The 20,385-nt window shown below is 40.2% G+C and overlaps 1 protein-coding gene across 5 annotated transcripts in view; it reads left to right on the top strand.

The window, feature by feature from the left end:
- Positions 1 to 20,385, top strand: part of LOC122788226 (solute carrier family 25 member 39-like) — a 389,064-nt gene that overhangs the window by 213,139 nt on the left and 155,540 nt on the right. For all 5 annotated transcript variants that reach the window (XM_044055249.1, XM_044055252.1, XM_044055251.1 and 2 more), the window contains 2 exons: positions 7,810 to 7,877; positions 17,967 to 18,091. In XM_044055249.1, coding sequence (XP_043911184.1) covers positions 7,810 to 7,877; positions 17,967 to 18,091 — 193 coding nt within the window. The remainder of the gene's footprint in view (positions 1 to 7,809; positions 7,878 to 17,966; positions 18,092 to 20,385) is intronic.

The raw sequence follows: 20,385 nt of genomic DNA on the forward strand, positions 1-20,385 counted from the left end.
GTTTAGTTTATGAAAATTTCTTTGAACTTGTACAGAAATATTATGTCGATGTAGAAAAACATGGCATGACCTGCCTAGGATTATTAAGCTTAATTTTAACATACGAGTGTAGTACATTGCATGCTTACCTCATAGACATAAAAAATAAAAATAAGCACATTTGTTGCCTACAAAAGAGAATGTAAGCTGGGGAGGGTAACATCAACTTCTGATGAGCTAGCTGCAGGGAGTTGCATGTCATGGGATACACTTTCTGTGTGTACAGTTCAGTCTGAACAGAAGAGCTCATGGAAGTTGTCTGTTTTATCTGTTCATCCTCAAGACACCATGCCTGTTGTGTATGTTCTGTACTTGTTAATAATCCATTCTAGAGCATTAAGCTGTTTCCTTGTCAGTATGAAGCACAACTATCAGACCTTTCCTCAAACTGTTTTGCCTCCATCTCCACTAGATTTTTACAAGAAGCTTGGAGAACAACTGTACTAGTTTCCCGGATAACCTCATCATGGACCTGTGGCAACCATAGACTTATCATACTCGCCAGCATCATTTGCATGGTGGTGTAATGCATCAACATGGACCTCGTGAACAAGGATATAATGATCCTACAGCCCCTAGGCCCTAACTTGTTTGGCTTTGTAAAAGGGTAAATCTAGTCTTTTAAACCTTGCTGATTTCTTTGAAAGCATCATGGAAGCTGTAGGTGAGGGTAACTCCATGCACACAGCTTACTTTGATTTAGCTATGGCTATTGACACTATACCCCACCCTGGCCGTCATTGACAAACTGGTTGAACTCAGTATAAATCCCTATGTAACCCAATGGTTAACCAGTCTGCTTACTGATAATACTGGTGTCTGTCAGGTTAATGGCATACTGTTTTCAAAGAGACTTGCCACCACTGACCTTCCACTTTCTTTACTGTCTCTCTTCCCATCTGCAACTTTCGAAACTACTTATCCCTGTTACAGCTTTCTTTCTTCTCTTCTTTCCCTTAGATTGCGTACTATTTTCACATTGCCATAACATCCCACCACTGCACCACATCCCCTTCTACTCGTCTTTAGGTCTGTCCTAAGTCAGTCTTCTGTTCTTTTCTGAACAGCCCTTCCATCTTATTGTAAACCTATTGTCTGTCCAGTTCTGCATCCTTCTGTCCTCAGCATCATATATCCATGAACAGCAAATCCCTTTCACACATGTAGAACCCCTTCACTTCAGTCTGAATTCTATGGGCATAGAACTATATCCTGTCCTACTCCTTTTTTGGTGTTATCACTCATTCGTAAACTACACTTACCCTTGATCATCTTCATTGCTACTCCACAGTGTCTCTCATTACTGACCTCTCATATTACCCAATTTATTTCTACATTTACTCTTTCGTGGCCAGGTTATTCTCATTATGTCAGTATCCTCTTTTCAGGGTAAGCCAAGGTGATATTCATGCTGATTACTGGAAATTTAGCCAGGGCACCAGGGAAGTTGCTGTATTTTTTTATGCAAGTGCCATAGTGTCTTTTACATTCACCTGAGCTGCACTAGCTCATGCTGATGGGATCGCGGTTTAATGCCTCACACTGTACTAAGAAGTTCTGCTCTTGTTCTTCCTTACCTTGGTTGGCCCCATAGAACCACCCCAACTTTTATTTCTGGCTCCTATAACTTCCATTTTGCAACCACCCACTTCATTGTTGGCACCTCTTTAAAAACCATGGCTGGTAAATTTGTTTAAAGTAGGATTAAATAACTCCCCTTTCCTACTAAAATGTCACTTTCCACTTTACCCTACCATTCCTTATACCCACAGTTGGCTTTCATTTTTGAAATGTTTTCACATACATTTAAAGGGACACTTCTTTCATTCTCTTCTGTCATTTTGCCTTATTCACCTAGGGAGGGGCAATCTCATTACCCCCCCACCTCCAGTACTTGACCTCCTTTGTGATGGCTACAATGGCAGGGCACATAACTTCATATTTTGATTCTCTCAGCTTCTGTATTTTCCTACTTACTGATTTTCCGCAGGTTTACTTTGGGATCCCCCCATCCTGATATAACTTCTGATTGTAGTCTTTCTCCTTCTCCTTATGCACCACTACATTATACTTCTAAACACCCATAGATTTAATTTAGAAAATGTGATTCATAATGGAATAAGTTTCATGACTGAATAATGCAATGACATGTATGTAAATACTGGGTGGCATATTAATATTGTTTTCACCTCACAACAAAAGGTTCTGTGATTCAATTCTCAGCTTGTGTGCTTTTTGTGCAGATTCTGCATGTTCTGCCTTTGTTTGCAGGGTTTTTTCCATGTGCTGTGGTTTCCTCTCACATTCCAAAGACATGCATTAAGTGGTTTGGACACTCTAAATTGGCCATAGGTGTGAGTGTGTATGAGATATGTGTGGTATGGAAGAACAGCAGCGGCAGGGATAGCCACCCAGTAATGTGAACCTTGGCTGTAGAAGATTGTCATTCTTGAAGTGACACCCCAATCTCATGTGCAAAAATGCAAAAAGGGGTTATATATGTATGTATGTAAATACTAGGTAATCAGTCTGCAGACTATTACACACCTAGCCAATAACCAGTAGAGAGAATCAAACCATGTTCCTTTTGTTTGTAAGGTAAACACCTTAACCATTATGCCAACCCCCAAACTTGTGTATTAAACAAATTTTCATATAATATTAGTATATTAAAGTTTTAACAGCATCCAAAATTCCATGTTGCTTTCTTTAATTTATTTTTTATATTTAAATGCGTTCTCTTTGGCTATGTTCCATGTCTGTCATCTTGATTATGTTGCATTCTTCTCCAAAAAATTTTTGATTATATAAATGCACCCCTCACAGCTTTACAAGCAGTCATTGCCATTCCGACAACTTGCAAAAGACTGACAGTCTGTGCTTAACAGAGTCTTTCAAAACAGAAGCATTGTTCTTCTTGCCCCTCTATTTTTTCAGATTTTTCCACTCACTTTCATTTGGAAAATATTTTTTCTTAATTTTCCCTTATGATTTATTCATAGTATTATTAAAATCACTAATGACTTGTATAACCTTCTGGGAGGTTTTTCATATGACTGTTGTCTTCCTCTTCATTGGACATATTAGACCTGTCACAGCTGCCCATCTGTCTCCTCAAATTGACTCCTATTTCAAGTAAATTTAGCATGACTATAACCAGATTCCAAAAAACTAGTCTTATTTTGGAGTCAAACATTTAGTCAAAACATACCCATTCAAATTATAAACACTGCAGAACTGTGGGAGTAATGAAGCTCCTCTGTACCCTCAAAGTTGTACAGTGTCAAGAACTGATATGGTTTGCAACTAGGATTGTGTCGGTGTGGGTTGTTTTCATTTATATAAATGTATGATTGCCTATGTAGTAAGTGATGATTTAATGAAGATGTTTCTTGTTTAAAAATAAAGCAGGAATTGAATAATTTATGTAATATTGCTTGGGTTATATGATATATAGCAGTATATGTGAAGCATCATGTTAAGTTAATATAGTTTGATTACTTTTATATGAACGTAAGTGATGGTTCAGTAAAGGTGTTGGGGGTGGAGAGAACTGGTATGGTTGAGTATTCGGTGGTGATGTTTTACAACAGTAACACCCCCCCCCCGATGCTCCGTAGCAAGGTCCACCCAAACCCTGTCCAACAGGCTGCCCACATGACAATGCCAAGAAGGCAGTATTTTACAACAGTACCCCTCCCAGCCATTTCACACAGACATGGGTGCTTTTAAGTATGAAAACAAAGTTAAATGATGCGATTTTTAAAGTTGTTGGTAAGTGTTCCACATTATAGAAATGAAAGCCTGAGAGTTAAGCAGCTATAGTAGTGACAAACAGTTTGATCATTTCCGCTTTTTCCCACAAGAAAATAATACTTCAGTGTATCTACAAACAGCACTAGTTTTCATTTGGGAGAGGACTGGGCGCCGGTGCCTGTGTTGAGTCTGAAAGGAGTGTTAAGTCAAAAGTTGTAAGTTGTCGCTCCTGTACTGGGTCTTGGGGGGGGGGGGGCTTTTCCACTGTGCATAGGGAAACGGTATTGTAAAACATCTCAGTTTTATTTTCCCTGCACTTTTTGCAGGTGAGCCAGCCCGCTTGCACCTCCCTGTGTATGCCAATACAAATATACCAACTCTGAGATCGCACTATTTTGAGGAAGCAGGTAAACTATATTAGACCATGAATATTCATGATGTCACAGGCAAATCTGCATGACATTTTACCTAGGTTTCGTCTTTAATGAACAGACTTCTTCAGAACAAATAATCACTGAACACACCTTTACCAATATATACTCTTTCACAAATTACATTCACTTAACATGTTCATTAATCAACCAATGCATTAAATTAAATTAATGTCATTAAATTCAACCCCAAAACTACTAAATTTAGTTTTTTAATGTACTAATGCAAATAAATACACCTTAATTCAAATGTCATAATATAATTACATATTTTGAATAAAAAACATTAAAAACAAATCAAACACATAAAGATATATAATATAATGTAATATAACAACCCTATACTGTGATAACCAATTTAAAACAATTTGATAAAAATTACACCATTCAAATATATTGGTATAACTAATCATCCTAAAATATGTTTCAGTTTTAAAATAGGAATCGTACTAATGTTGTCATTGATGCCTGGAAACACTGTGGCATCCAGTCTCAACTGCCACTTCATTTTGCATATATCCAAGTGTACATCCAAAACAGCGGTTGGTGCAGCTTGTGGTTCCAGATATCGGGTCGCAGCCGGTGGTTCTTCCTTTGGTTTAACAGTTTGGTTGTGATATTTTCATCTTTGTTTTAAATCTGCATGACATGTCAATCATGTGTCATTTGAATGCTACATCTCAGCCGTTAGACATGTCAGTCACTATGGCTACACCCATTTCTGCGTGAAACGGATGAGGGGTATGGCTGTAAAACTTTGCCGATTTGGTGTGCTGAGCATGCATGCAAAAATAAATTTTTCTGCATTTCTGTTGGTTAACATAGTCAACATATTCATTGTTGACTCAACAAATTTGTTATTTCATGGTGTACGTGTTTCATAGCTCATTTTCTTAACTGTAGATCCAATAGCTGAGGTTTGCCCCGACTGAGGATTTCATTAGTAGTGCAAAATCTCACATTTCAGTAAGAAATGTGCCACTTTGGATGTCTAATATGTTGGCAGCCACCAACCCACACAAACACACACATACATGTATTTATAAATGCAATAAGAAGCACATTATCTGCTGTGAAGTTACAAAGGTATTATAATTGTGAAGACTGTTTTGCCTATGCATGTCCCTGTATTCTTTTTTTTTTTTTTTTGTGTGCAGTACAAAGTGTATGCAGTTTCATATCATGAGTTTTTGTATGTGCATGTGACACAGTAATGTAGCAGTTCGCATTGCTGCCATCAAACTCTTGCTCTCTGGTTTGATTCTTGTGGGGTGTTGTACTGGTGAGGAGTTTGTATGTCGTCTGCTGTGTTGTCTCTGTTCTTTTTTTTTTTTTTTTTTTTTTTTTAAGTTTTGATGTTATGTTTCCTCCTTTATCCCAAAAATTATGTATGTGGGTTGGTGAATTGGTGGTAGCCATTTTGGTCTGTGTGTGTGTGGGTGTGTGTGTCTGTCTTGTGATAATCCGGCATTAGTAAGTGCTAGTGCCAGCTCTCTGGCTGCATAACCTAGTCACATCACAATCTTTGCCACCACTCACTCTCTCTGTCTGTACTATAAACCTGTAAATGAGATGTTTTACCAACTGTTTGGGTTTGTATATATAGTTGTATGCATGACTTCTAAATTTGTACATATCAATGCATACCTTTATTTTACTGTGTTTGTATCTGACTGTATTGGCAATTTCTTTATTTCATGTTACTATTTTTGACAGGGTTGAGATTGAAATAAATAAGTCCGTTGTGATCAGTGCCCTACTACCCTTGTTAACAAATGCAAATAAAATAAGTAAAATACACTCACTGTTTGCAGGGATAGGCTGTGACTCCTATTCACCCTGAGCTGGATAATGTGGCTACTAAAATGCATGAACATGTTTTGTGCAGCTGCAACTACAAATCATTGCTAAGAAAGTAGTTACCTTCTGTGCAGTAAAACTACATTCCTGCAGTCCTGCTATTGGTTTGGTATCAATGTTTTGCGGAGTTTTATTCAAACAATAAAAGTGAAGTTATTTCTTAGTGACGTCATGATGATGTGTAAAGCATTTGGATTCTTAAGGCTTTTGCTGCAGTATAGTCATACAGCTATTATGAATTTAAACGTGTTCTTTAAGGGGGAAAGGCTTTCTCAGGTGAATTATTACACTGTTGAAATTAAGGCAAGATATCTGCGAAACTCTTCTAAACACGTTGGAGAAAATTACCATAACTTCTGTACAACATACTGATGAAACAGTATCCACGATATTTCATTACTAAATAAGGATCACAGCCATACATATTTTCAAAAGAAAATGCATTTAGTATTATTGTACACTTCACAACTGTACATGGAAAAACAAATCCAAGGTTATAAGGCTTTGTTAAGGACCTGGAGACATTCTGCTTATGTCTTAGGCCAACAAATGGACTACCATCTTGCTTTTATGTAGTCTCATTGGGGCTGTATTCTTGTGTTGCATTTGAAGTCTCTGAGTGTGTGCTGTCTCAGAATTTGCAATTATGAAAGTGTGTTGTCACAGGATTTATGTTTATGTCCTTCTCCTTGCCTGGGTATTGTGACATGTTTTCAAGGGTGTGACCAGATCATGGAAATGTGCTGGAGTACATTGCTTTCCCCTCCCCAGAGATGATCATTCTAGCCTTGCTTCATTTACCATAAATTCTTGCATTGTACAACTGAGCCCAGCTGTTAGAGTAAATTCCATGCATGTGTCTGGGGAGGGGAGGGGGGTTGCTTTTAAATTCCTCGTCCTTGTAGGGCTGCTTTTTCTTCAGCTGAAAGAGGAATAGGTGATTTTACTTCTTTGTAAGTCAGGCCGAGGGTTTGTAACTTTAGACCTGGCGGCTGCTGTGTTAGAGTCCTAAACGGTCTTGTGATATTTTTTCTTACATGAATTAATATGTAATGCTTAGTTGTCCGCACACAAGTCATGACTTAGTTTTTTTCTTTTGATACTTTTATGTGGTGACTCGCTCACCGTATTTATTCAACTTTGTTCTGTTTTCTTGATTTGCTCAACTCTGTTTTTTAAAAAAAATTGGAGGCAGTATTTCAGCTGGTTAGGTGGCAGTAACAGTAGTAAGAGGTTGCACAGAACTAGCCAAATTTTCTTCAGGAGCTGCTAAAAATATCTTTTTTTCCTCCACTTATGGAAATGAAACATGCAGTATCTAACTTTATTACCATGGAATAAATGCAGGTGGAATACCTTCTCTGGCCTTTAGTAGATGTTGGTAATCAGTAGTCCACAATTCCGAAGTCCTCTACTGTAAGAATATGTGGTCCTTCTCCTGTCAGACTAATCTACTGACTTCTAAGTTAGTTCTCAGGCTAATTTAATTGGCACTACTGACTGATGCCTTAGCTGGATGCCAACAAAAGGGCTTCTTTAGGTTGTTTTCTCCTTGTATATTAGCTTTGCAAGTTTTGTAAAAAGCCGTTTATGCATTCTTAGGTTTTTGTAATGATTTTTTTTTATCTGTACATGATACACCTCCTGTACCTGGTGTAAAAAAATAAATAAAATTGCATGCACATACATGCACATGTTAATACTTGTTTATATACTGTTTTAGGATGCATTTGTGAAGATCACTCGTCATGAAGGTATCCGGTCTCTGTGGAGTGGGCTTCCCCCAACATTGTGAGTTTCTGTAAATCTTTGTTAAATTTCCAGTGCTTATCACACAGTTATGGTATCAATTTCTGCTATACAAATGTGGGATCCACCTTTAGGCTAGATGTTTAATAGCAGATATGCACTTGTGTTGATGCCTGTATGTGTGGGGTGGATGTGGGGGTATATGCTTTTGCGGATGGATTGTCTAGCAACAATAAAGAATTGCGGTATGCAAATTTAATATAACTGTTCATCTTTTGTAATGAGCATGGTGTTACTGAACTTGCATGAAAACTGATCAAGTTTCAGGAGGATGTAAGACAGTCGGAATCGTTCTATTTTAAAGACTTCACTATTTGAGCTGTCCTTTCATTGATTCATAGCTGGATCATGTCATGAAAATGCATAAAATACATCATGGCTGTCATGTTGTGAGTCTCTTTTTCTTCCAAAATGCAGTAACCACAGAGTTGCACAGTGTGGAGGTGCAGCGACACATCCTTTTGCATGGAGAAGTCAGGGGCTGTATATTTTATTGGTGGATTTTGTTTTTTAGGAAATGCAGTTTGCATGTCTGGAAGATGGGGTGTTTGAAAGTCAGTTTTTTTGCTGGAAAACCTAAATATAGCCAACTCCAAGACATGATTGCCCCAGAGCTGACGTGTTTAGTACACTAGGCAGTGCATTCTGCTTTTAGACTCCAGCTGTGGGTGGATGAGAGACAAGTGGCAGCAAGAACTTTATAGTTGCGGACCATATCCTACTGAGACAGGATGCTAACTCTTAAATGGTTGCAGGAGGATGAAATACACAGCAGCCAAATAAATCGGTCAATGCGACATAGAGGTAGTCAGTGGGACATGTTGCTTTGAGAAGCTATGGGGACACAGCAGTGACGTGCAGACATTGACAGGGATCATGTCGTAGTTAACATCCCAAAGATGCAGGGAGGTGTGTGCTGCAGTGAACAGAGTTCCACACACTGTTGCTCCAGAGCAGCAGTTTTGCCCATTCCCAACATGCACCATCTACAAGCCCTATGTCCATTCCTGCACAACCAGTAATCATATGGTCACCACATCTGGTGCACCCACACACATGTACATGTTAATACTGGCTTATGTACTGTTTTAGGATGCATTTGTGAAGATAACCCATCATTAAGGTGTCCAGTCTCTAGGCATCTGTGCTGTCCTGCCATATTGCCATTTCACCATCGTCCCAACCATTGTACTGCCTTCCTGGTTGCAGTGTCAGTGGCCCAATGTGAAGTCTCCATTGAAAGTTCTCTGGAATGCAGGCCATGGCACACTCTCTCTCTAATGGCCATGCCTATTTCACCTGTTGTCTTATCTTAATGGAACATAATCCCTGATTGCAAGTCATTGTTTACATGTGTCATTCAACCTTTCAGCCAGTTATGAAATGTTAGACCTTGTGCTGAAATTCTGGGTTTTTTAGATGTGCAGTGTGGCATTTGACACTTTTTTTTGCTTTTGAGCATCTGTCATTCATCATACCTGTCCTGTTACTGGCAGAAGCATTTAAATCTTGAGTGGTTGTATTTGTTTGTGCTGGCTTATGTCACGCATACATATGGGGGCCTTTTACTGGTCTGTAAGAGACTGAGGGTCCCCAGTGCCAGCACCACCCAAGCAAAATCAGCTGAAATGACCACAAGTCAGATGACAAGGTGGTACTCCTGTTTTACCCTGTTTGAAGTGGGGGATAGTCTTCTGTATCCGGATGGCTATTACATGTTCTAGATAGGAGTGCAGATTCTTAAGTGTTACCAACAGTCCATCCTGCGAAGCTCAGGTCTGAATTTTATTCATTTTCTGGAAAGAGTATATGTGTCCCTCCTGACCTGCCTACCAGTTGACCTAGCATTTTTTCAGGTGCTTCAGATGAGTTTGTTCTCCTGTGTATAAACTAGGGTCTCCGTAATTATGTACAGAGACCCAGATGTAGAGGAGTGCTAAATTGTCAGAGATATGTGCCTTGTTTACTTTTCTTTTCATTGCACACCTTGCAAAGCCATTGATTTGGGAGGGGTTTACTTACGTCTCTGAATGTTACTGATCAGATAAGTCTGAGTGACTTGTATACAGGGAAGGGATGTAATCCTCTAAATTAGCTTTGAAGCCAAAGGGTAGAAAGGTCACACAAACAAACCATTCACTAAAAATGGCTAGAAAGACCTTGGCAAGCAAGAGTCTTCACTGTGTAATACTTTAAACCTCCTGAACTGGAGGCCCATGGGATATATGCAAATGACACCTTAAGGACATACTAATGTTTCAACTGCTTGACTTCTGAAAGGCAATTACTTTTTTATTTTTATAATTGTTTATGGGTGCATTCAGGCCAGTTTTTTAGCTGTAGAAATGTCATGTTTTGGACTTTTTCTGACCTTAAGTACAGCGCAAGTAGATTGTTGTGTTATACTTCAGAAACATAAAGCTTAAAATCAAACCTTCTTTTTTAGTTGTATTTTCAATAGAATGTGGTCTTTGCATTTGTCATCAGTTCACTCTCATGTATATAATATGTGATGGTCTGGTGTATAATGCATAAACTATATTGCACTGTTGGTTTAGAAAATAAACAAGTTTAGCTGCTAAATGGCAAAGTGTACTATTAAGGGGAGGTTTGAGGAATGAATGCTACTGAAGCCAGCTAGATAATTATCATCAAATCAGGATCTCTACTGCAAAATTATAGAAAGCATTTTTTGTGACATAGCTATTAAAGCACAAATAGTAGGATTACTGCTTTTTTGTGGTGTAGCAGACCATTGCCACATATGTATTTTGAGATTTCTAAAGCACTTTTTTTTTTTTTTTGCTAAATATACTTTCTACTTTCACATGAGTTGGTCAGTTCAGTACTTCAGTCTGTCTTGTACTATCACCTGCCATCCTAATGGACATTAATGTGGCAAAGACATTCCTCTGCTGCTTCCCACCCCAGGACAAAGGAGCTGTTTTCCCACTGAATGTGCCATGACTTTTAAGCCATTGTCAAGAGATTTTGTTCATTTCTGGAATTACCAGTTATCTGGATTTAACTCTTGGACAAGGAGACTCCTCTCTTTTCTATACTGTCCTCTTAATCCAGTCAGTGTGATGATCTTAAGCATTCACCGTGGTTTTCACCATTGCTGGAAATAGGGTTACCACCTGTCCCTCTTTGAGTGGGACAGTCCCTCTTTGGGCAGTTGTGTCCTGTGGAAAAACTAAAAAATGGCAAATGTCCTGAGATTAGTTGTGTCCTGTGGAAAAACTAAAAAATGCAAATGTCCTGAGATTAGTTGTGTCCTGTGGAAAAACTAAAAAATGCAAATGTCCTGAGATTTTTAGGAGAAAATTATTTCCCAAGTTTTCTTTAATAGTTGCATAAAACAGTTATCTTGGATCTGAAACACCTAAATGTTATGTGAACTACCATAAGCAACTCAAATGCTACAAGAATAAGTTTCTTTTATGGCAAAAAAGTGAAGTTCTGTGCTTTGCATTGGCTGTGGGCAAGATTTGTCCTGCAAAATCTCATGTTTCTATAAAAAATGTCCCACTTTGGGCATTTGAAAAGGTGGCAACCCTAGCTAGAAAAGCAAGACAAAGTTGTTTCACCTAGAGTCTGGTAGGAGCTGCTGCTAGAACAGCACTCTGCCTTTATCCCAAAGAGATGTTCTTCATTCCACATTGCTGCAGTCCTAACTATTGGGGGTAGTCCGCTGTCCAGTCGGCCCGAATACCAGAGTATATGGCTGACGTCGGTCAGGGCGCATTAGACTGACGTCAGTACGTCAGGGTACTAATGCGCATGACCGACGTCATATCCTCAGTCTTTTTTGCCGCATGGTCCGATGCAGAAGCAGTTTTGCGAGTGCAGGTTGGCGTTCTGAAATTTTCTGAAGTCGGAGTTTCAGACCGAATCAGAGTTGGCTAAGTACCCGTTGGGAACATTTTGGTTTTTCTTGCCTCAGTATTTAACCGGATGTCAGAAAAAGTGAATAACTGTATTTCTTGTGGGAAACAGATACCTCATAGGGATTACCATACCTTGTGTATACCTTGTTTAGGGCCTGAGCACAACGTTGTTGGATGCCGCTCTTGTGCTAGGTTTAACAAACGCACTATTAAGAGAAGGTTAGACTGTGCCAGGTTAGTGTTTGGGAAGCGTTGCAATTATACAATGCCGTCGGATGCTCCGTCGCCCGCTTCGTCCAAGTAGCGCAAGGACAAAACAGCGTAGCCTAGGGTTGATGAACCGGCAGTCCCGGACGCCGGTTCTTTAGAAAGCTAAGTGGAGCCAGAGGTTTTGCCAGGAGTTTCTTTGGAGTCTCAGGCAGAGACTTTACTGTTACAGGATGTGCCTTCTCAGGAGGTAGGCCAGGCTGAGGGGGCTTCTCAGGTAACTGTTCTTCCCTCTCTTCCCAAGGGAGTTAGAGCCTCTCCTTCTGTTTCCAAAACTTCTTTGAGAGGTAGGCCAAGTTTAGCTTCAGTGGGGGTTTCCCCTAGCACCTCAGGTTCTGTGCCTAAGAAACATATGCTTAAAATGGCAGAAGATTTGATTACTATGATTAGAGGTTCTATGCCCCCTCCTGATAAGAGGCCTAGGGTGGAACCTGAGTTTGATAGTTTTGAACAGTGTTCAGAGGCTTCTGAGTCTTCTGCGGAAGATTTGCAGGAGTATCCTCCTTATTCTGATTCTGATGTGGATGATTCCACTCCTACAGCTTCTCCTCCTGAGGATTTCTCATTTTCAGAGACTCTGCATTCCATGAGGGAGCACTTTAAATGGGAAGGCCAGGATTACTCTGATTCCAGGAAAAGGCTTAGGGAATTCTTGTTTACCCCAGCATAGGCCCTTAGCTATACCTCCTGTGTTGAATGTGGTGGAAGATGTTTTTGCAGAGGCTTCCCTGAACCCTGATTCTTTGCCTCCTGCTCCTGTTAAACCTGATAGGTACTATAGGGTGCCTGAAGCTCATAAGTATCTTTTAAGAGTCCTAGGGCAGACCCGGAAACTGTTTCTCAGGGACCTAAAGGTGTTAAGGCCTCTGTGGTTAAAAACCCTGTTCCCACTGATAAAGAGGCAAGGGCTTTGGATAGATGGGGAAAGAAAGTGTATACTTCTTCCACTTTAGCCATGAGGGCGTTGAATTGTCAGTTTCACATGCTAAAATATCAAAATTATCTCCTTTCACAACTGAAATCTAAGGTGGATGCTTTGGCGGAAGGTATTGAGTGTAAAGAGTTGCTGGATTTAGTTCATGTGTCTGAACAAGTGGGTAAGCATTCTTTGCAATGTGGTTTTGATGCTGTACAGGCCTCCTCGAGGGTGGCTGCCACTAGTTCTGTTCTTCGCAGGCATGCCTGGTTGAGGGATCAGAATTTAGCTGAGCATGTTAAGACAAGGATTTTGGATGCTCCTTTACAGTCTGATGTGTTGTTTGGTTCGCCTGTGGAAGCAGTTTTAAAGAAAATGGAGGACAAAGCTAAGTCTATGCAAACTGTTAAAGATTTTTGCAGGAGCAGCCACCGAAGTTTAGTAGAAATTGGCCTAGTAAGGGATGGACATATCCTGCTTATGATTCCCAGTCTAGGGGTAGGTCAAGACGTGGTAGGGGCAGAGCTCAAGGTTCTTTTAGGCCTAGAACAGGGAGTTCACCTGCTCAGCCTTCTGGTGAGGGCAGGGGTCAGTCCTTTCGTAAACAGACCCAATGACCTGCCTTTTCAGCTGCCAGTAGATTCTCGTCTGGCAGCTCCTTTGGGAGGAAGACTGTCTCTTTTCAAAGAAAATTGGGATTTAATTACTCAAGACAGATGGGTGTTGGATATCATTCACCACGGTTACAGGTTTTATTTCCATACATTGCCCCTTTCAAAGGCATGCCAGGCGTTCCTCCTCCACAAAGGAAAGAGGCTCACAAGCAAATTTCTCTGTTACTCCAAATAGGGGCCATTCAGCCAGTCCCTGTATCAGAAAGGGGCCTAGGATTTTATTCTCGCCTGTTCCTAGTACCAAAGAAGGGGAACACGTGGAGACCAATTTTGGATTTATCTATCCTCAACACTTATCTGGACATTCCCAAGTTCAAGATGTTGGCGTTACAACAGCTTTTACCTCTGCTGGGCAAAGATCACTGGATGGTAACTTTAGATCTCAAGGAAGCTTACCTTCATGTGCCTATAAGACTAAGTTGCAGGAAGTATCTGCGTTTTCGAGCTGGAAATTCTCATTATCAGTTCTCTGCATTGCCCTTTGGCTTATCTACTGCGCCCAGAGTATTCACAAAGGTTCTGGCTCCGGTGATAGCTTACTTCAGGCTAAAAGGAATTCAAATCTTTCCTTACTTGGACGACTGCCTGATTCTGGCTCAAGAAAAGGAAGACCTTCTACAGCATCTGGAATATGTTATAGCAGTGCTAAGATGCCTAGGGTATTCTGTGAACGAAATAAAGTCCAGTCTAGTACCCTCTCAAGACATGTGCTTTCTGGGTGTGAGACTGAATACAGCAGCCCAGATGGCCTTTTAACCCCGGACAAACAAAAGAGTCTATCCCTTTACTTCCATCAACTATCTCATCAGTCCGTGCTGACTGCAAGGACAGTCCTTCAAGCATTAGGGTTCATGGCATCTTGTATTCTGGTGCTTCCCAATGCCAAACTGCATATGAGGAAGCTGCAATGGTATCTCAAAAATGTATGGACACAGCACTGCCAGGATTTGGACACTGTCATTCAAATAATACCTTGCCTTCAAAAGAATTTTTGTGGTGGGCTCAGGAATGTCACCTAAACAAGGGACTCTCTGTGACCCGGCCAGAGGCGAGTCAGATTTTAACGACAGATGCCTCGGACATTGCTTGGGAGCTCATCTAAATGGAAAGTGGATACAAGACAAGTGGCCTGCCAGACTACAGCATCTACATATCAACATGAAGGAGATGTTAGCAGTCCAGTTTGCATTAATGGCTTTCAAGGAGTTACTTCTTCCAGGGCAGGTGTTGATTCTAACAGACAACACAACTGTCATGTGGTACATCAACAAACAAGGGGGAACACATTCTTATCCTCTATGCAGGCAAGCAATGATTTTATGGGAGACTGCGCTCAGCTTGCAACTAACTCTTCAGGCAAGGTTTCTGCCGAGAGCACAGAACTCCTTAGCAGATGTGTTAAGCAGACAAATCATGGATCCCCACAGTGGAAACTGGATCTTCATGTATTTCAGAAATTGACAGTGTCATGGGGAACTCCAGACATAGATCTGTTCGCTTCTCCACTAAACCACCAGCTGCCAAAGTTTTGCACAAAGGGTTTCATCACGCAGCTTGGAAAGTGGATGCTCTTTCTTTCAGTTGGAAAAATCTTCATGTGTATGCCTTTCCACCTCTGCCTCTTCTTCCAAAGGTGCTCTTAAAGGTCAGACAAGACAAGCCAAGGATGATTTTAATAGCTCCAGATTGGCCTCGGCAACACTGGTACCCACTACTAAGGAGTCTGGTAAGGAAGCCTCCATGGCCTTTACCTTTGATTCCACATCTGTTATCTCAGAAGGACGGTCATCTGCTCAATGTCAAGCTTCACTCTCTTCATCTAACAGCCTGGCATATTCTGTGTTGAAACACAGCAGGTCTCAACTTCCTCAACAAGTTTTAAATGTGATTATGGAAGCTAGAAGACCTAGTACAAGGAAAGTGTACGCAGAAAAATGGAAGAGGTTTTTATTTTGGAGTACAGCAAAGAATTTGGAGATTTCTGAGCCTAATTTGAGTGTGGCTCTTCAATATCTTACTGAGTTATTGGACAAAGGTTTGTCCTTCTCTTCCATTAAGATTCATGCTGCAGCAATTTCAGCTCACTATGATTGTGACCCACCATTGTTTTCGCATCCTTTGTTCAAGCAGTTCCTTAGAGGGGCAAAGAATATAAGACCCCCACGTAGAGCTCCTACTCCTGCTTGGGATCTCAATTTTGTGTTGGAAAAACTTACTCTACAACCTTTTGAGCCTGCGGCTACTGCTGAACTGAAATACTTGTCATGGAAGACTGCTTTTCTGTTGGCTATTACTTCTGCAAGAAGGGTGTCTGAGTTGCAGGCCCTTATGGCAGTAGAGCCCTTTTTGATTTTCCATAAGGATAGGGTATCATTACGTACTAATCCTTCCTTTATGCCTAAGGTGGTTTCTAGTGTGGCTTTAAACCAAACTATTCATTTGCCTACTTTTTATGCAGACCCCCAAAATAAAGGGGAAAGATTTTGCACACTTTAGATGTACACAGGCAATTGCGTTATTATTTAAGCAGGACTAAGGATTTTAGGCAGTCTCAGCAGTTGTTTGTTTCTTTTGCTTTGAGTTCAGGGCAAGCCTGTGTCAAAACAAACTATTTCTAGGTGGATTGGGTTTTGCATTGCATTTTGTTATTCCCATCATGGCAAGGAGATTCCAGCTGGGATTAGGCCTCATTCCACTAGGGCTACTGCCACTTCAACAGCATTTCTAAGGGGTGGCAACTAAGGATATTTTGGAGGCAGCTACTTGGAGTTCAGTGCATACTTTCTCTAAGCATTATCACCTTCCTCTCTACTCTAAGTCTAGGGCTGGTTTTGCCACAGCTATTTTGCAAGGCATGTTGTCAGCTCCTGCTTCTTTATGATTTGCCAGCCTCCCTTACCTCTGCTTTGGGATTCTACCCAATAGTTAGGACTGCAGCAATGTGGAATGAAGAACATAGTACAGTTTTGTACCTACCATAAATGTAGATGTTCGAGGATCCACATTGCTGCAGTCCAATTTACCCTCCCTCCTTCCCCTCTGTGTTTAGGGGTGGTTGTGTAGGTGAGGTTATATGCTGATATTTTTGTATATATTTTTGTATATATTGTACATATTTTTGGTACAGGTATATTGGGCCTTGTCTTTTTAGGGTCTTCTGACATCTGGGGCAAGAAAAGACTGAGGATATGACGTCGGTCATGCGCATTAGTACCCTGACGTACTGACGTCAGTCTAATGCGCCCTGACCGACGTCAGCCATATACTCTGGTATTCGGGCCGACTGGACAGCGGACTACCCCAATAGTTAGGACTGCAGCAATGTGGATCCTCGAACATCTACATTTATGGTAGGTACAAAACTGTACTTTATTTTCACTTGGCCACCAGGAGGAGCTACTACAGTTAAAGCATCCTTACCTAAAGAGGCAGTTAGAACAAAGGGTGTTTCCTGTGTGTAGGGTACAGAGTTTGATATTCTCTCACCATTATTTGCCTACTCTGTGACTCTGAGCAAGTCATTTAAGCAGACAGTGCTCCCAGGCTGCCCTGAAAAGGGGTGGTTGTATCAGTTGCACTTACCTAGTCAACGAGTGTGTAAAAATAAGTAAAAGATATGGTATGCTGAATGGCATGCTTTACCCCATCTAGTCCTCTAGCAGCTTGGGCTTATTTCAGAATGTGGGGATGTTCACATCACAGGCAGGAATCCAAGCTCTGCAACGGTGGACTAACCATTTTGTAGCCATAGTTTGTTGTAAGAGATGCCCAAAAGACACCTGATATTTTTGAGCAACACTTTAGACAAGCTGAACTAGAAAACTGTTATGGGAGCATGATAAATGATCCAGAGAGATGCTTAAACATGATTCACTGTATCTGTTTTGCCAAATCAGCTGATTACCAATCTCTTCTCAGTAGAAATATAACCAATCCTAAGGTGCATCTACGTTGGCAGTAGGTAGGATGCATTTTACTGCCATGTAAGGCATCTCCCCTCACCCTGTTTTCAGCCACGGTTTGATCATATAGATTAGTGAATTATGTTTTGCCAAAATGTTTTGATCTACAGGGACCCTGCAGCGTGATGCTGTTAGCCTCTTAGTGACTAATGTTGTAGCTGATACTGTAGTGTGTTTTGTTTTCTTTTGTCAGCTGATTTTGTTCATGAACATAGCCCATCTGAATTTTACCCTTTTTTCCTTCTCAGAATAAATTCTCTTGGGCATATTGCTTAAGAAGTGTGGTTAAGAGTAGCGCTTTCAAGACTAGGTAATATATTAGCTGCCGTAGTGATATATTTTTCACATTCTTCTTTTTCTAGGGTGATGGCGGTACCAGCAACTGTGATATACTTCACCTGCTATGACCAGCTGCGAGACTTCCTGCGATATGGGATGGGTTACCAGGGCAGCCACATCCCTCTCCTTGCTGGAGCTCTAGCAAGGCGTATGTATAAATGTCAACTGTTTTATTTTACCTAGTTTACTGACTGGTAGAAGATGGTTTTGCGTATGTACTTTGCCACATTTTGCACTGTAGACATGCTAGTAACTGTTTGTTCCAGCCGATTATTTCCTTTGCTAAAGGATTTAATGACCTCCTTTCTGTTGAACAGAGGACACCATTATTTCTTTGCTAGTCCATGATGTTGCTTAATTACTAAAATATTTTATATATTATTAATAGTATCTATCACTCTCCCATTTATCTCTAAAGATCATTTACTGAAAGTGCTAACCACAAGCACGAGTTAGATATTAAGAACAACCTGGGCACTTATTATGTGAGTAATTGTTTTAGTATTTCAGCAGGTGAGAAAGGCATTATTGCACTTGAAAGTATTTTTGGTCTTGCTTAGCACTTTTCGGTAAATGATCCTTACAGATTGAGAGAGTAAGGGATTCTTGTATTTCAGGCCTTTGAATAGACGTCTGAGGGGTGTGATTGACACTGAATGTTTGCAAGAATGTTAACAATGTCTGTTCAGAACAGGAAGCATAATTTTGAATAATCAAAAACAATAGGTAATGGAGCAAAACAAGGCTGTAGGAAACAGAACATCCAAATCTCAGTAGCAAGATCGATTTATTCCAATGTAATAACAGAGGTAAGCACTTTCACCCAGAAAGGCTTCTTCAGGCCATAACTTCTAAAACACAATGAATTTATATACCAACATCTTCATAACTGGCGGGAAACATAAATGTCCATTCTTAAAGCAACAGGCATCTAAATGTACAAACTACATATAAAAACACATAATGAATCAACAGCAAAACCTCCACTTAATAAATACATAAAAAACAATACTGGAAAAAATTTAAAATAATAAATGCACTGAAAATTACTACTTGGCCTTGGTAATTGGAGCATTTACTCCTAGAAGTATTCGTTTTTTGATTTACTTTATAATTTTGAATAAGTTCAGCGCAGTGTAGGGTATTGTTTCAGTTTTCTACATAGCTAAAGATTTATTATATTCTTTGGCTTCAGAAGCCCCTGTAGTGGGCTTGAGAGTGGTTTTCAGCCATTTTCTTTTTTTTTGCAATGCTTTTGATATTTTCCATGGGAATATGTTTTTTTATCTGGTTTGCAATTTAAGGAGATTATTTTGTTATATGGTTTATTTATGGTGGTATGGTGGTGAATCACTGGAGTGGTTTATTTTTGAATTTCTCATGATGCTCTGTTCTGGTATGGACTGCCAACTATATATTTTTTTCTAAATGGGTGTAGAATTCCTTAGTGAAGATTGCTGCAAATTTTGTCAAAAAGTAGGTTGAGGTTGGCATATTTATAGTCTTTAAATTCAGTGGCGTTTGCTATTGGACCTTTTGGGCGCTTAAAGGAGAAGGAGTTGGGCATATCCTACATTAGAAGTATAGGTTTTCCCAAAATAGTGGATTTTATTCTGATAGTGACATCATTTAGAACACTGAGGCATCTTGCATGGTCATCAGGGGAAAATGAAGGTGTTTTACAGCAAGCTGTTAACTGATAATCACATGTAGAGTGACTTGTAGTGCAGTGAGTTCAGTTGTGGGCCACTGGGGATTTCCTTGAAAGTAACATGCTGTATGGTAAATATGGAGAATCCAACACAGTTGCTGTCTGCTCTGAAGACATGAAAAACGCACACAAATAGGTGTAGAAAGAGTGCTCTTTTTACATTAAACAAAATATAATTATTTAACAAACATGGATGTTTCCAAATGCAGAAGTGCCTCATGATCTTGTGATTTATTGTTTTGACTTCTAGTGTTGAGGAGAGCAATCTTAATATGACCTGATTTTTGGGACTGATTTGCCATTTATGTTGGAATGTCCATCAACTGGACACTGCCTGAAAAGGTGCTGGGGACAGCAAAGACTTTAGCCAGTATGAGGAAGACTTGGAATGAGTGGTGCAGGCCATCTTTAGTGAAGCAAGATGCACTGTCCAGCATCTCTTGACCATGCTGACACTTACTGGATCCCCTAGAATGAACAAGCCATTTGACTACTTATTGAAACCAGTTCTCTTTTCTTTATATCTAGGCATTAATTCAGGTGAAGGAAAGATTCCACCCAGGACCAGTGTCGTACCAGGTTTCCATGCAGTTTACAAGACCAATGGGTATCTCTGTGCATGTCCCTCAGGGGTGTTTTGTCTGAAGTCATTCATTCCCACACGGACCACTACTTTGTCACATAATATGTTTCTGGATATTTATCCAGGGGTAGGGTCCTTAGGGCCCTTA

The sequence above is a fragment of the Protopterus annectens genome, chromosome 13.part0, assembly GCF_019279795.1.
Source record: "Protopterus annectens isolate FY-2018-M chromosome 13.part0, PAN1.0, whole genome shotgun sequence".
NCBI classification, from domain to species: domain Eukaryota; kingdom Metazoa; phylum Chordata; order Ceratodontiformes; family Protopteridae; genus Protopterus; species Protopterus annectens.